The sequence below is a fragment of the Equus asinus genome, chromosome 13, assembly GCF_041296235.1.
Source record: "Equus asinus isolate D_3611 breed Donkey chromosome 13, EquAss-T2T_v2, whole genome shotgun sequence".
Taxonomy (NCBI): Eukaryota; Metazoa; Chordata; class Mammalia; order Perissodactyla; family Equidae; genus Equus; species Equus asinus.
In genome coordinates this window covers 5,112,366-5,126,987 of record NC_091802.1, presented here as the reverse complement: position 1 = coordinate 5,126,987, position 14,622 = coordinate 5,112,366, and the positions used below count along the sequence as shown (strand labels likewise).

General features: G+C 42.9%; 1 protein-coding gene and 1 non-coding gene across 4 annotated transcripts in view; both read right to left on the bottom strand.

Moving 5' to 3' along the window:
* Positions 1-14,622, bottom strand: part of TEKT3 (tektin 3) — a 42,403-nt gene that overhangs the window by 7,238 nt on the left and 20,543 nt on the right. For all 3 annotated transcript variants that reach the window (XM_014864190.3, XM_014864192.3, XM_014864191.3), the window contains 4 exons: positions 10,714-10,784; positions 7,072-7,215; positions 4,528-4,750; positions 1,259-1,413 (listed from right to left, as the gene is read on the bottom strand). In XM_014864190.3, coding sequence (XP_014719676.2) covers positions 1,259-1,413; positions 4,528-4,750; positions 7,072-7,215; positions 10,714-10,784 — 593 coding nt within the window. The remainder of the gene's footprint in view (positions 1-1,258; positions 1,414-4,527; positions 4,751-7,071; positions 7,216-10,713; positions 10,785-14,622) is intronic.
* Positions 5,529-5,635, bottom strand: LOC123276552 (U6 spliceosomal RNA). The gene has a single exon (XR_006513055.1). It is a non-coding gene; the product is annotated as a U6 spliceosomal RNA (small nuclear RNA).

Genomic DNA, 14,622 nt, shown 5'->3' with positions numbered 1-14,622 from the left:
GATCAGTAAATGGGAGCAGCTATTATTATTATTAGCACCATCACTATCATTTTCATTACTTTTGGCCTCACAAAGATCACCCTTTCTTTCCCTCCGGGAAATCCTCAGCCTCGACCCACCACTGGCTTTTCCGGTGGAGCTGGAAGTCAGTCTATCCCTCAGATAAATCCTTCATGATGACAAGGGAATTCTATCACAGGACAGGGAGAAGACAAGGCTCGTGGCATCCCCACTGCACCAGAAAGGACTTTGGAGTTCAAGTGCTGCCCTTTGTTCCTCCAGTTTCCATAAATTTAATTTCCTTCTGCGCAGAGCGTTTCATGACTAAGAACAGCAGTGATGAAATCCAGAAAGGCAGAGGCAGGTATCGGGAAATTGGAAACAAAGCCAGAGGGGGTGGGGGGTGGAATCTTGGCCAGTTCCTTACAAGCTCATCCTAAAAGGAATCTTCAAAGTTAAATAATAATAATAAAATACACCCAGTGTTTAGTAGATAAACTGTGGCAGCGGATTCCTCCTGCCATGTATATGTGGGCAACGTGCTTGATGAAGACCAGCTGTTTTCAATTTCCACTGAGCACAGAGCAAACTGAAATGAGCCTAAATGAGATCAGCATGGGTTTTAGGGGATCACGAAGACGGTCTTGACGAGAGAGCAGATATTAACCGCCCAAAGAGGCCAATAGAACAAATGGGTGAGAGCAAATAGACCGGGATCAGTGGAATCAGTACCACAAGTCCCTTTTCTGATGTGCACCCCCGGCCCTGAGAAATACACAGCAAGCCAGCGCGCTCTACTGCCTGTAAGAGGGGTACTCTGGAAACTGCAAAGACTCCAGGGAAGTGCTGAGGAACCCAAAGGCCACCTTGGCCCCACTCAATGAGGCTTAATGTTTATTAACACTTGCTGATATCATTTCCTTTTTTTAAAAATCGTGGTAAAATATACATAACACAAAATTTACCATCTCAACTATTTTTAAGTGTACAGTTCACAGCATTCAGTACACTCACGATGTTGCGCAATCACCAGCATCTGTCTCAAGAGTGGTTACCATCCCCAACTGAAACTCCACACCCATTAACCAATAGCCCCGCAACGCACCTACGCGATGAGCATTACCATGCTCCTCCATATTACCGGTGTGTTGGCAGAAAGTGCCTTTTTATGAAGAGCTCAGAGCCGCAGTGGGGCTGGTGGGTTGTCCCGGGCCCGGAGCCGGCCCCTCCTGCAAAGGGCGCACTCCCGCCTCCTCACCGTAACTGAGCCATGTCTCGGCAGAGCTCTACATTCGGTCTCCTCGTCCGCTCGTCTAGTCTGGTCTGAGCCACCTTCAGGAAGGCAGACTTGTCCTTGATGGCCTTCTTGATGGATTCTATGGTCATTTCAGTCTGGAAAATCTCCTGCAGAATCTGTATGAACAGAAGCAAATGCCCGAGGCTTTGGCATTGTGCCCTCAACAGCCTGCTTCCCGCCTCTTGCCTGTCCCTTTGGCACCTGGCACCCGCCTCAGCCTCTCGGATGGGGAGGTGATTCTCCGAGCCTTGCTCCTTCCCAGCCCAGCCTGGGAATCTGCCGTGTGCTGCTGCCCTGGAGAGCTGACTGTGTGCATCTCTTCTCAACTCCAGCTGAAATCAGCCAGGGTGCGAGTATTTACACCCCAGAAATGGGCAAATGCTACAAATCAGAGCACTCACCGCCCCCGCCCCAGATCACCTGTGGTTAAGTATTTACCCGTACACATTTGTGTGTAACTCTGAGAAAAGCGAGGCCATGAGGTTTGAGTGGCCCTAACTTCCCTCCTCACATCAGTCTGCCCTGCCTCTTTATCTTCCCACTGTCTCTCCTTATTAATCTCGTAGAGCTGTTTTTCTGCTAGTGGAGGATTTGCCTTGAAGCTAATCAGTTCAAGCATCAGGGTATCTCACATGCAAGGAAGGAGCACTGGCAGGCTTGTAGGACTGATTTTACATGCTTGTTTCTTACAGGGGGTCCCCCAAATTGCATAAACCTGGATCCCTCGCTGGTTCCTCCTCTGTAAACTGAGGCCCCCTGCCATGCCCTGAAAACCCTTCCTTCTCCTGCACCTTGACCTCTGGACTCCCATTTCTCTGCAGGTCCCCCATCGCTCTCCCTCTTCCCCAGCCCCTTTCCTGTGGCCTGGAGACACACCCAATTATCGCCCAAATTCTTCTAAAACCTCCTGTCTTTACCGCCACTCTCCCATCCCATCCCAACGGGGTACTCTCCAGCTGGCGCCCTCCCACCCTCTCCTCACACTCACGGCCAAATGTATTCAACAGTGGCCTTGCTCACTCCCTCCACTGCCCGCCCTCCTAATCTCACAGTGGCCCCTGTATTCTGTCTCTGGCCCTAGCTGCCCTCATGAAACTGCGCTCTCAAAGCCAACGATGAGACCTCTCCCCGATATCCCTCTCCTTGAAACCCTCGCCTTACTTTCTCTGCTTAGTTTCTCTGGCCAACCACTCTCCTAACCCCTCGCCTTTCTCTCTAACTACTCCTCATCACTTCCAGCGCAAAGTTTTGTTCTCGGACCACTTCTCTGCGACATCCTTTCTCCCCTGCAGAGCTCTCATGTAATCACACGGATTCAGTGCTTGTGTAAACCAGGAACTCTTAAATCTGTCACTCAAGCTTTGACCTCTCTCCCAAGCTTTCAACCACCTGCTGAAAATCATTACACTGTTCCTATCACCAAGGCCACCCTCAGGGGCCCCCTGCTCTCTCTCTCACCATTGGAAATAACTGCTCCTTCTGCTAAACAAACTGAACATTTTATCTGTAGCTCCAAGAGGTTCTTTCTGATGGAACATATCATTTTGTAGGTACATGTCTTGTCTCCTCTAAGATACAAGATGGCAGGGTCCAAGTGTCATTCATGTGAATAATGCCAAGTGCCTAGCACTGTACCTTAAATGTAGCTATTATGGGCTGAATTCTATCCTTTCCTCTGTACTCCTACCATTCATCTGTTGAATCCTAACCTCTAATACCTCAGAATGTGGCTGTATTTGGAGACAGTGCCTATAAAGAAGGAATTAAGTTAAAATGAGGTCATTAGGGTAGGTCCTAATCCAATATGACTGGTGTCCTTATGAGAAGAGGAGATCAGGACACAGACACAAACAGAGGGAAGACCATGTGAGGACACAGGGAGAAGACAGTCATCTGTAAGCCAAGGAGAGAGGCCTCAGGAAGAAACAACCCTGCGACACTTGGGTCTCAGGCTTCTAGCTTCCAGAACTGCGAGACAATAAGTTTCTGCTGCTTAAGCCCCTGGTCTGTAGTGCTTTGTTATAGCAGCCCTTGCAAACTCATACAGTAGTAAAGAAAAATTTGTTGAACAAAGGGACTCCATCACATCAGTCTCCTAAAAGGCCTTTAGAACGACTTCTGACTGCCCAGTGGATACCTTCCCATCAATATCTTCTACAGTCTGGCTCCAGCTACCTTTGCAAGCTTCTCTCTAGGACACACAGCATCCCCGCCAAACTGGTCTCTTTACAGACCTCAACTCAACCTCTGATTGTCTAGCTCGCAAGGCTTTGTTCAAGATGTTGTCCCACCTGGAATGTTCACATCGTCTCCCAAAGCCCATAAACACTTCCTGTATTTGTCATTTGGCAACCACAATTTGTAATTTTTCTATTGTTACCAATTGCTCATGAGCTTTTCATATGTATGCATCTCTTCTCCACAAGTATAAGCTTCCTGGGAACAAAAACTACATTCTATACTTCTTTCTGCTTGTCACACTATGTAGGACACTGTCTGGCTCATAAATATTTGTTGCTCAAAGAAGATACCATGAGAAGGAAAGGTTAATTGCTGCAGCCTGGGAAAACATGGTGCCCTTGACTGGATAACATCACCTGAGAGTGACATGGCCAACAGTGTAAGGTTCTTAAGAAAAGAGACGATAAATTATATGCAGCATGATCCATAGAAATAAGAGCTCCAAGACTGATACTAAATGAAAGAAGAGCTCGTGGTTTATCTTGAAACATATGAATTCTGCTTAAATCATTGTAAAACTCATAATTAGAGCACTTTAAAAAGTTTAAAAGTTTAATATCAGAAACATTTTGAACCACCTAATAGTTTCCTGTATTTGGTTTTGTATTCCAGAAAAAAGGGCCTGAAATAATTTAACAGAAAACATTCCTACCATATGTTCTAATAATAAATTCACTTCCTAGTTACATACGTGATTCATTAAACTTTAATAATAATATTTTTGTTTCTATTAAATACTAAGAAACTTTCTTTACATAGTGTGTTCTTTGTGTTCCAAAAACTCAGTGGATTCCAGTTTCATTTTGACACCTGGCTACCTGGCTAAAATAAATGGTGTGCTTTGTACTGTGTTTCATTTTTCTCAGTCTGCATGGCCAAAAGGTCGTGTGCCAAAAGGCGTCTCTGGGAGTGGTGAGAGATTTGTGGTCCCCGAGCCTCTGCTCCACCCACCCGCTTCAGCTAAGGGGTACCACCCATGCTTGATTTACCTTTGCTAAGTGAACCTGAATCTTATTTTTAGCATCTGCAGTCTCAGCAATGCGATTGGTGAAAGACAAGTTCACTTTGTTGAACTGGTTCCACATCTCGTTGGCAGTCACAACTAAGAGGTTTTGAATGTCCTCTCTGAGTTTGGCAGAGGCAGCTCGTTCACTCTGGGAGCGCAGAATATTGTCATCTGTAAATTTGGCCCAGGACTCGGGCACTGAGATCCTGAAAAAAGGAAGTAGAACCATACAATGGTGACAATGATGAACCAGCCTACATAGTCTGTAGGCAATCAATCATCTTGTGAAAAAGAAAACCCAAATCACTGGATCCTGGTTTTATTGCGTAAAATGCAAACCTCAGAGGAAAATTGATTTTAAATTTTTCTTAATTGCTCCTTATTTTACTGCTTATTCTCTGTAAGTCCAAAGCATAAACTAACTCTTCTGCCAATTTGGAGGAAAAAAAGGATTGATGAAGGGTATGGGTATGTGGGTTTATGAGAAAGGTGTCACACTGGCCCAATGAGCATATGAAAAAACACTCAACCAGGAGTAATCCAAGAAGTACTAATGAAAACAACGACACACAAATAGTCCTTTATCAGAATAGCAAAGAGTGAAGAGAATGACAGTTTGCTGGTGAGCATGTTTAGAAGAAGATTCCCTCATATCCTGCAGATAGGAATGTTGACTTGGCACAAACATGCTGGAGTTTAAACCAAGAGTCTTTCAAAGGTGCATCACCCAGAGATTCCACTCCTAGAAAAATGTTTTAATTGAGATATAATTGGCATATAACATTGCATTCGTTTTAGGTAGGTGTACAACATAATGATTTAATATATGTGTATATTGCAAAGTGATCACCATCACCACACATAGTTACAAATTTTTTTTCTTGAGATGAGAACTTCTAAGATCTACTTTCTTAGCAACTTTCAAATATACCATACAGTATGGTTAACTATAGTCGCCAGGCTGTACATTACATCGCTGGGACTAAAAGTACGGAGCGCTTCCTGAATTTGCGCATCACCCTCGTGCAGGAACCATGCTACTCTTCTCTGCATACTTCCAGTGTTAGCACAGATGCTGCTGAAGTGAGTGTGACAGAAATTTCTCCTAAGGAAATAATGCACCCAAAGATGTATACACGAGACAGTCATCTTCAGCAATATTTATGCCAATCTTTAAATGGTTTATGCCAAGAACCTAAATGTCCAAAACTAAAGAAAAAGTTGAGTCAATTACGGTACATTTACAAAAGTAATCCATGTATGTAAACTCTTGTTGTAGAAGAATATGGTCACAAGGTTTCTGATATATCATGAAGTGAAAAATTAAACAGGCTATACAAAAATGTATGTGTGTGATACCATTATTTAAAAATATTCATCTATATCTACATGCATGGAAGGATATTGGAGGGTCTAAGAGTAAACTGTTATCATTGGGTGTCTCTGAGTGGTAGGGTGACATTTGTTTGTTTGTGATGTAATAGGATATCAAACAAGACTCTTACTGTGGACTACAATTTTTCGCTCAGGCCTCAATGACCCAAAATAACACCCTATGTGCTCCATACCCTGATAGTCTCTAAGATGGCTAGACTTCACGCCAGAAATACAGCAGGCCCTTCTTGGAGGGTTAACTGGTCAGTGTGGGGTTCAATCCCAGCCCATCCCCACTCCAAAAGGAGAGGAGGAAGATGCTTCCTGCTCACCTCAAGCAAGTAAGAAGAATTTTATGAGGACCATTTAGGACATAATCTGATTCACACCTGAAGAAATTAAAAGTCAAAGTTCGTACATGCTGCTGCTGGAGAGCTAAGAGGGGGACTGCTTCGGGGGTGACTAGCCTCACAGGAGGGAATCCATTTGGGGGTCACTTTACAAGGGGGAGGGGGCATGAGTGTGGAAAGAACAAAAGGGAACTTTTTTGGGTGGCAAAAATATTCTTTATCTCAACTGTGATCGTGGTTACATAGGAAGAGAAATTTGTCAAAACTCGTCAAGATGTACACTTACACCAAATGCATTTTATTGTGGGTAAATTTCACCTCAGTCAAGTTGATTTTTTTTTTTTAAGGAATAGCTGGAAAGGACCATGAACCCAAAATTTCATGCAGGGGCCTGGTGAAGGAACCATTGACAGAGCAAGTTTCACAAGCAGTCATAATAAAAACATTAAGCTGTTTTTCAGCTTGTAGCCCATCGAGTCGAGGGCATCTAATACACTGGCAACACTTTATTTTCTTCATGCTTATCTGTGCTTTCCAGGTTTTCTGCATCAAATAGATGTTATTTTCATAGTTAGAAATTTAAACACCAAATATTCTTTTGCAAAAGAATACAGGATGCAGGTGTCAAGGGCTGACTGAGGAACACGCACGCTTCCTGCAGACTTGTTCAAAACAGGTGTGCCTTTTACCTTTCCACATCTTCCTGTGTTTTCCATTTTAACCTGTAAGCCGCATCATCTTGAAAGAAGAGAGAACGAATTAAACGACATCGAAATCATAGAAGCGGTGTGAGCCTGACTTACGTTGCATCCACCCTCTCCACGCCACGAAAGTAGCTGACGCCATCGGACGTGTTTCGCAGATGGTGGCACTTATCATCGATTCGGTACGCCGCCTGTTTGTCACTCAGGTCTTTCTCCAGCTCATGCTGGGAAGCTCTGTTAGCTCTAGAACACAGAGTAGGGAAATGGAGCTTCAAGTTTAGGTAACAATTTTGGTGAGGAAACCTAATTGCCCTCCTCTGTTGGACCCACCCGTTTCTGCTCTCAGGGTCTCTCCTCCTTAACACAATGTCCTCCTTCTCAATTAAAAAGAAACTTCTCTGGAGATGTCCACACCTGTGAGTACTTAGAACCCTGCCCACACTGCCCCTTCTATGGGGTAGGGAGGGGCTTGGGGAGAAAGGTGTAGAAAAACAGAAGTTGGGTGTTTGGAGCCCCAGGACAGGGGCCCATCCTCCTAACACACAACTGTTCCAGACAGGACACTGCTTTAAAATAATCTGCCCACATCTGTGCCTTCCTTTCCGTCCTCCTTTTCCTCGTCTACATCCTAACCCCTTTCTCCTCCATTCTTTGAGCGCAATTTCCCAAGAAGTTATGAGGGATTTACAGCCAGCCTCTCTCCAGCTGCAGGTGACCTAGTGTGGTCATGCCAGGCCTGAGAAGTTTGGCAGGAGATGGAGACCAAGGGTCAAAATTAACCTCCAGGGCAGGAGACAGAGTTCTTGAAAAGGATCAGCAATTGGTGGCCCCCCGACCCGTGTGATCCAGCAGCCGCCCTCCTGGGAAGGAAGAGGCCTTAGTGAGCTCTGAGGTGCGTGGCATGCCCTGCCCTGTCAGGCAGAGAGGAGACCTGCTGCTCACTACCAAAGAGACAGGCCCGGGGTGCAGGCGTGGGCGACAAGTGACCCCATCTTTACTCATGGAGCAGCTGCTTACTGAGCGCCTGCTAGGTGCCAGGCACTGTCCTACAAGCCTGGGATGCATGATGGACAAAACAAACATCTGTTCCCAAAGGACCTCACATCCTACCGCGAAGAGACAAGCAACACCCACAATGAATAAGCAAGTCATGTGGTTTGTTAGCAGAACAATGCAGAAAACCATGCAGGAAAAGGGGGCCAGGAGTGTGAGTGGTGATTCTCAATAGGACAGTCAGAGTAGGACTCCTTAAGGAGGCGATGTTTGAGCAAAGACTTGCAGGGGGAGAACCAGATCATGCAGGGCCCCATTGGACATTGGAAGAAGTCAGGTTTTCCTCCGAGGGAAATGAGAGACCATTAACCTACAATTTCAAAGGATCATTCTGGTGCTGTGTTGAGAACAGACTGCACGGCGCAGAGAGACCCATTAGCAGGCTGGTGCGGTTCCCCGGGTGAGAGATGGCCTGGACCAAGGGGGCACAGTGGAAGGAGGCGAGAAGTGCTCCGATTCCAGATATGTTTTAAGGACAGAACCAAGCGAATCTTGTGGGAGACTGGACATCAGTGAGAAAAAAGAGCTGAAGGTGAGTAACTGGAACAGCAGAATTTCATCAACTGAGGTGGGCGAGGCTGTGGGTGAGTAGGCTGGGAGAAGAGAGAAGTTCAATTGACACACTGAGCCTGAGTGTGCATTAAACCTCCAAGTGGAGGTACCAAGTAGGTTCTTGGAATTTAGGAGAAAGACCTAGGATAAGAATAAAAATCTGGGAGGCGTTAGCATATAGATAGTATTTGAAAAAGCTGGACAGCTGGATGATCTTAGTCATTTCTATATTCCCCGCACCCAAAAGTGTCTTTGCATACAGAAGCCACTCAGTAAAGCCTGCATTGAATTGAATAGACTAATTCTAGACGCAGCCTCCCTTTAATTCAGCCCGTGCCTTTGGGTAAGGCACTTGACCTGTCAGAGCTCACTTTTCTAATTTGTAAAGTGGAAACGAGGGCAACAGCAAGCCAGGCAGCTGCATTTTGTGAATTGTAAAGCAGTACACATGCGCAAAGGATGAGAGGTGCGAAGCTGCGTCCCCTTGCTACTTCTGTGTTCGGTATCTTGCCTCAGGTTATTGAGCTGAAACTCTGGGATGACACCTCAGAATCTCCTTAGGAAAGTGCTTGAGGCAGCACTCCACAGACCTGTCTCATAGCCTAAAAATGGGAAAAATCTTGGCTGCCATGTTGATGCCTAATGAGATGCCATTTTCAGCTGAGATCCAAACTGAGCGCTTCATTGTTCCCACCGAGACAAGTGGAGTTGGAAAACCCTCCTCCCAACAACCTTTGCTGGACCGAGTCCAGCAGCCACCTTAAGGATCCAGGCCCCCACAAATCCTGGAGAAGCCATCCCAGGAAGTAAGGTAGGCATTTTGCCCACTGTGTATTAAAGGAAAGTCAAGCTCTTACAAGATCGCTAACACAAATTTCACAAAGGTGAAGACGCAGAGACAGAACTTCCTGCAAAGGCCTGCATTAGGGCCAGTGAGGAGGCAATTTATAATGGGAACCAATATGAAGATGTGGCCGTTCCACATCCACAGATGTGGCTGTGGGTGGAACCATCTGGGCCAAGAAGAGCAGAGAACATGGAAGATGGGCAGTAGTTTTTAGATTAGGAAAGAAAATAAGGATTAGGAACTAGACCAGAAGAAAACAGAACAGAAACAACTCTTTGAACCCCACCGTTTCTGCAATTCCTAGGGAGCAGAAACCGGAAATTAATATCGGAACTGCACTGCCTCGTATTTATAGCTTAAGTAAGCTGTACAGTTGACCAAACCACGGGCAGTCAGTCATCCTCAACTAATCTTTTACCTGTCCTCACCGATTTCCGAATTAAAGAGCCCTTCCAATCACAGCTCGAGAGAGATCTCGGCCACCTGAACCTCACCGACCTTCACAGCCTCAATCCTGACGGGCAGGGTAGGCAGATAGGCAAACAGTACCAACACCTCTTCCTTTGGGTGTATCTCACGTTATCCTTGACAACATCAGTATAAGCAGAATCATTGTCTCCTTTGTGTAACATACTCGACACTACTTCTTTCCATGGCCACAACCAAATGAACATTGATCTTTCCATTCATGTTAGGCAACAAGCTCAGCGAATACCTTTTCTGTCCTGACAGCTGTTATCATTGCTTAAAACCTTCCTTTGATTATTATTCTCCACCCCCCCATCCCACTATAAATATTAGTGCCTACTATCTACTACAATTACAGTGCAATGGGATACAGTGAATGCTGCGCTGGTATAATCAGAGCACGAAGGAAGATGGAGCAGAAGAGTCTACCAAGAAATCAGGGGCAGCTGAGTCTTTAAGGAGGTACGGACAATAACCATAGGAGCAAGCCAAGATTCATTACATTTCCAAGTATGTTGTTAGGCTGAACATATACAAGTCAATCTCTTATCAAAGAATAAAAGTCTTCTGAGCTAAAAGAAATCTTAGCCATACTCAGTTAGGGCAGAAATCCTTGCGATAGCATCTCAAAATTATTTCTTTAAATAAAAATTTAAAGCAAGTACTCATCATAACCTTTGAATAAAACCCATGTATGTGCACCTGCGTGTATCTATATATAAGAAATCCTTATCTAAGAAGCTAAGAGAAATGGGAATGGGAGGCATGAAAGTATAGTTTCGTGACAAATCCTAAATTGTAGAGAGAGGTAAAGCTCTTACGCAAGTTGGGCAATGGCCTTATCCAAATGTAGCTTCATTCTTTCTTGACAACACAGAATAACATCAACTTCCTACTCAATTGAAAAAGAAAACACATTAATGTTTTCATTATCGAGTACAACATTCAGTGTCAACAACGTAACAAAGCACCCATGAAGGAAAACTTTGTTTCTGGAAAAATTGTGAAGTAAAACAATTTTACATGCACTTATTTACTTATATCTCCCCATGATATGGGGATCTAAATATTAGACTGAGATTCACCTTTTACAGGACTACAGCAAAATTATACCATGGAACACGTTTGAACAGGGGTAAAATTTTAGGGTCTTTAATCTTATCTCTGGTTCTTTAATTAATTAATTAAATCCTGGTGATATGCAAGGTTGAATTTAACGCGTAGCTTCTTCTATACTAACTGTTGTTCCAAGACAAAGTAAATCGGAGGGGCAAAAAGGGCAGCCCAAACGAGGCTTCTCTCTGGCAGTGCATGTAACCTCCCACAGTCCACTCCTCGGTCCAGAGGCCAGCCCACCCCTCAGTCCTGCCTACGCCCTGCAGCCCAGCTCCATGCTCAGACAAACACCTGTGCTAGCCACGCTGTTCTGCTTGACGACACGTGGCATTTTGATGCTGCTAGGACATACACACTATTATATAACGTGTCGTATCTGAGATTTTTCTTAAAATAAACATTTACTTCCCTCTGAAATTCATATTCACCTTAGAAAATCTAGGAACTCAAAATAGCACCAAGAAGACCTTTAAAAAGTGTGCATAATCATTGTTACCACCTTTTCAAGTGAAAAATGACCATACCATGCATACTGTCTTGTGGCCTACTTTTTCATTTTAACTTGAACATTTTCGCATGATGTTAAACAATACCGTGATGAACATCCTCAGTAAATATTTAGGCACCCCCAAAGGTACGCCTTTTTTCAAGGTTTTGACAAGTACAGCCAAATTGCCCTTCAGAAAGGTTGTACCCATTTACAACAAGAAATGAGTGTGCGCTTCCTCCCCTCACACACTAAGTGGCCATTATCACTCCTCTCAATTGTTGTCAGTGTGATAGGACCCCCCCTCAAAAACACAGCAAACCTGCTGGGATTTCAAGGTTACCATTATGACTACATATTTGTTCATCATTTGACTTTCTTCTTTTGTGAGCTGCCTGTTCATGTGCTTGTCCACTTTTTTAAATTAGTTTATTGCTCTTATATTTAAAATTCAATCCTTTCTCATCATATCTATCTATATAGTACAGATAGATAGATAGATATAGATACCAAGATATATAGATATAAATACATATGTACAGAGAGGGATCTCTTTTCACAGTTTGGCCCTGCCTTTATGTTCCGTGCCTGGCGTTTTGATATAGACATTTATGATTTCTATGATATCAAATGTATCAAATATCCCCTTTTGATTTCTGCCCTCATTAATTTGATTGTAAAGGACTTCTTCACTCCAATAGTAATTATTATTTAACTAAGTAGTCTTCTTATCTTTTTATTGCTTAAAATATAAATATTGAATATGCCTACAGTTTTTCTCAGTGATAACCCTACTGACTGACTCTTTCAATCTCTGAATTAATGGAGTTAATGCTCCGACCACACATTATTACAAGGTTCTTTCTCCCTGCCCTCCCAGGTAGCAAAGATCTCTCACCCGTCTCACAGCAGGTTGTGCATCAGTCTTAGTTTTTAGTGTTGTTCGATCTTCATCTTTCTCTGTGGCTTCTTTTGCGCACACATGTGTGTGGCCATTTCACTGAGGTGTTGGCAAAGGATGCATGAAGTACTGCTTAGAAAACACCACTTAAAACCCAAAATCCTAGTGAGCTTTTATACTGTGTGCACACAATGCATATAGTGAGAATTCCTGAAACTTTTAGCGGAAAAAAGGCATTCAATTAGACTTTTGTTATAAAACAAAGAGCTTTCAACAGCAATTTTCATATTTGAACTTAAATAATGTCATATGGTATATGTTCGATGTTTGGGGGCAGAAGGGTTCAAGGGAATAGGGAATGCCTAAAACCAAAGACCTTTGGAACTGCCCCCAACATTAACATCCATTAATCTGTACTCAAAGTTTCATTCGGCTTCAGAGTCCGAGGCGTTAGCACAGTCTGGGAGAACCAAGAAGATGATGCCTGATGGAGTCCCCAAGACAGGCCGTTCTGTAAGAATTTGGGGAATATCACTGATTGAATGTGAGTAATAGTCAACAAGATTCATGAGAAAATATTTCATTTCACCCATGTTTTTCAAAAGTAGACTTTTTAAGACTACTATTATTCTTGGCTAATGTTCATTCAGTTATCCTAAAAATTGAGACCCATTTTGGTAAAAATAAAAGATATGTTAATATCACAACCTTGAGTAAGCTCCAGGACACCTTCACTAGTTTAATTAGTTGGCAATGCCCCTGGCACCCCCTCAGCTGGTGCGCCATTACTCTAATTGCAGGTTCAGTTCTTTTGAGGTAAAGCAGCCCCCGCTACTGACCTAAAAAGTACCAATCTCTAAAGCAGTGGTTCTTGTTTGTTTGTTTTTTTAAAAAACTGCTTTATTGAGATGTAATTCATTTACAATAGAATTCATGTATTTTACAGTTAAATTCAATGGCTTTTAGTATATTCACAGAGTCATGTGATTACGGCCAGAACCAACTTCAGGACATTTTCATTAGCCTCCAAAGAAACAACACACCCCTTAGCTATTACCCCCCATTTCCAATCCTGCAAGCCTCCTTCTCCTAGGCAACCACCACTCTACTTTCAGTCTCTATAGATTTCCCTAATCTGGATATTTCATAGAAATGGAATCATACAATATGCGGTCCTTTGTGCCTGGCTTCTTTCACTTAGCATAATTTTTTCAAGGATCATCCATTTAGTAGAATATATCAGCACTTCATTCCTTTTCATGGCTGAATAAAACATCCATTCTATTGTATGGATATACCACATTTTATTTATCATTATTCAGTTGGTAGACATTTGGGTTTTTTCCAAATGGTTGTTATAAATAATGCTGCTGTGAATATTCATGCATAAGTTTTTGTGTGGGCATGTACTTTCTTTTCTCTTGGGTAAATATGTAGGAGTGGAATTACTAAATCATATGGTAACTCTATGTTTAACCATTTTCCAAAGCAACTGCATCATTTTACGTTCCCACCAGCAGTGCATGAGGGTTTCTAATTTCTCCACATTCTCACCAACACTTATAATTATCTGTATTTTTGAGTATAGCTATCTTTGTGGGTGTGAAGTAGTATTTCATCGTGGTCTTATTTGCATTTTCCTGATGACTAATGTTGTTGAGCATTTTTTCATATGCTTATTGGCCATTTGCACATCCACTTTGGAGAACTCTATGTTCAATCCTTTGCCCATTTTTGAATTGGGTTATTTGTGGGGGGTTTTTTTGAGTTGTAAGAGTTCTTTATATATTTTACATATAAGTCCCTTATCAGATATATGATTTGTGAAGATTTTATTCAATTCTGTGAATTGTCTTTTCACTTTGTTGATGTTCTTTGAAGCATCAAAGTTTTTCATTTTGATGATGTCCAATTTATCTATTTTTTCTTATGTTGTTTATGCATTGTGCTTTTAGTATAGATTTAAGAAAGTATTGCCTACTCCAACATCACAAATATTTATGCATATGATTTATCTTAAGAGTTTTACAGTTTTGGCTCTTACATTTAAGTTTTTGTTCCATTTTGACTCAATTTTTTATATATGGTGTGAGGTAGGGGTCCAGCTTCCGCCTTTGCATGAGGATATCCAATTGTTCAAGCACCATTTGTTGAAGAGACTCTTCCTTTCCCATTGAATTGTCTCAGCACTCTTGTTGAAGATTAATTTATTGTAAATGTGACGGT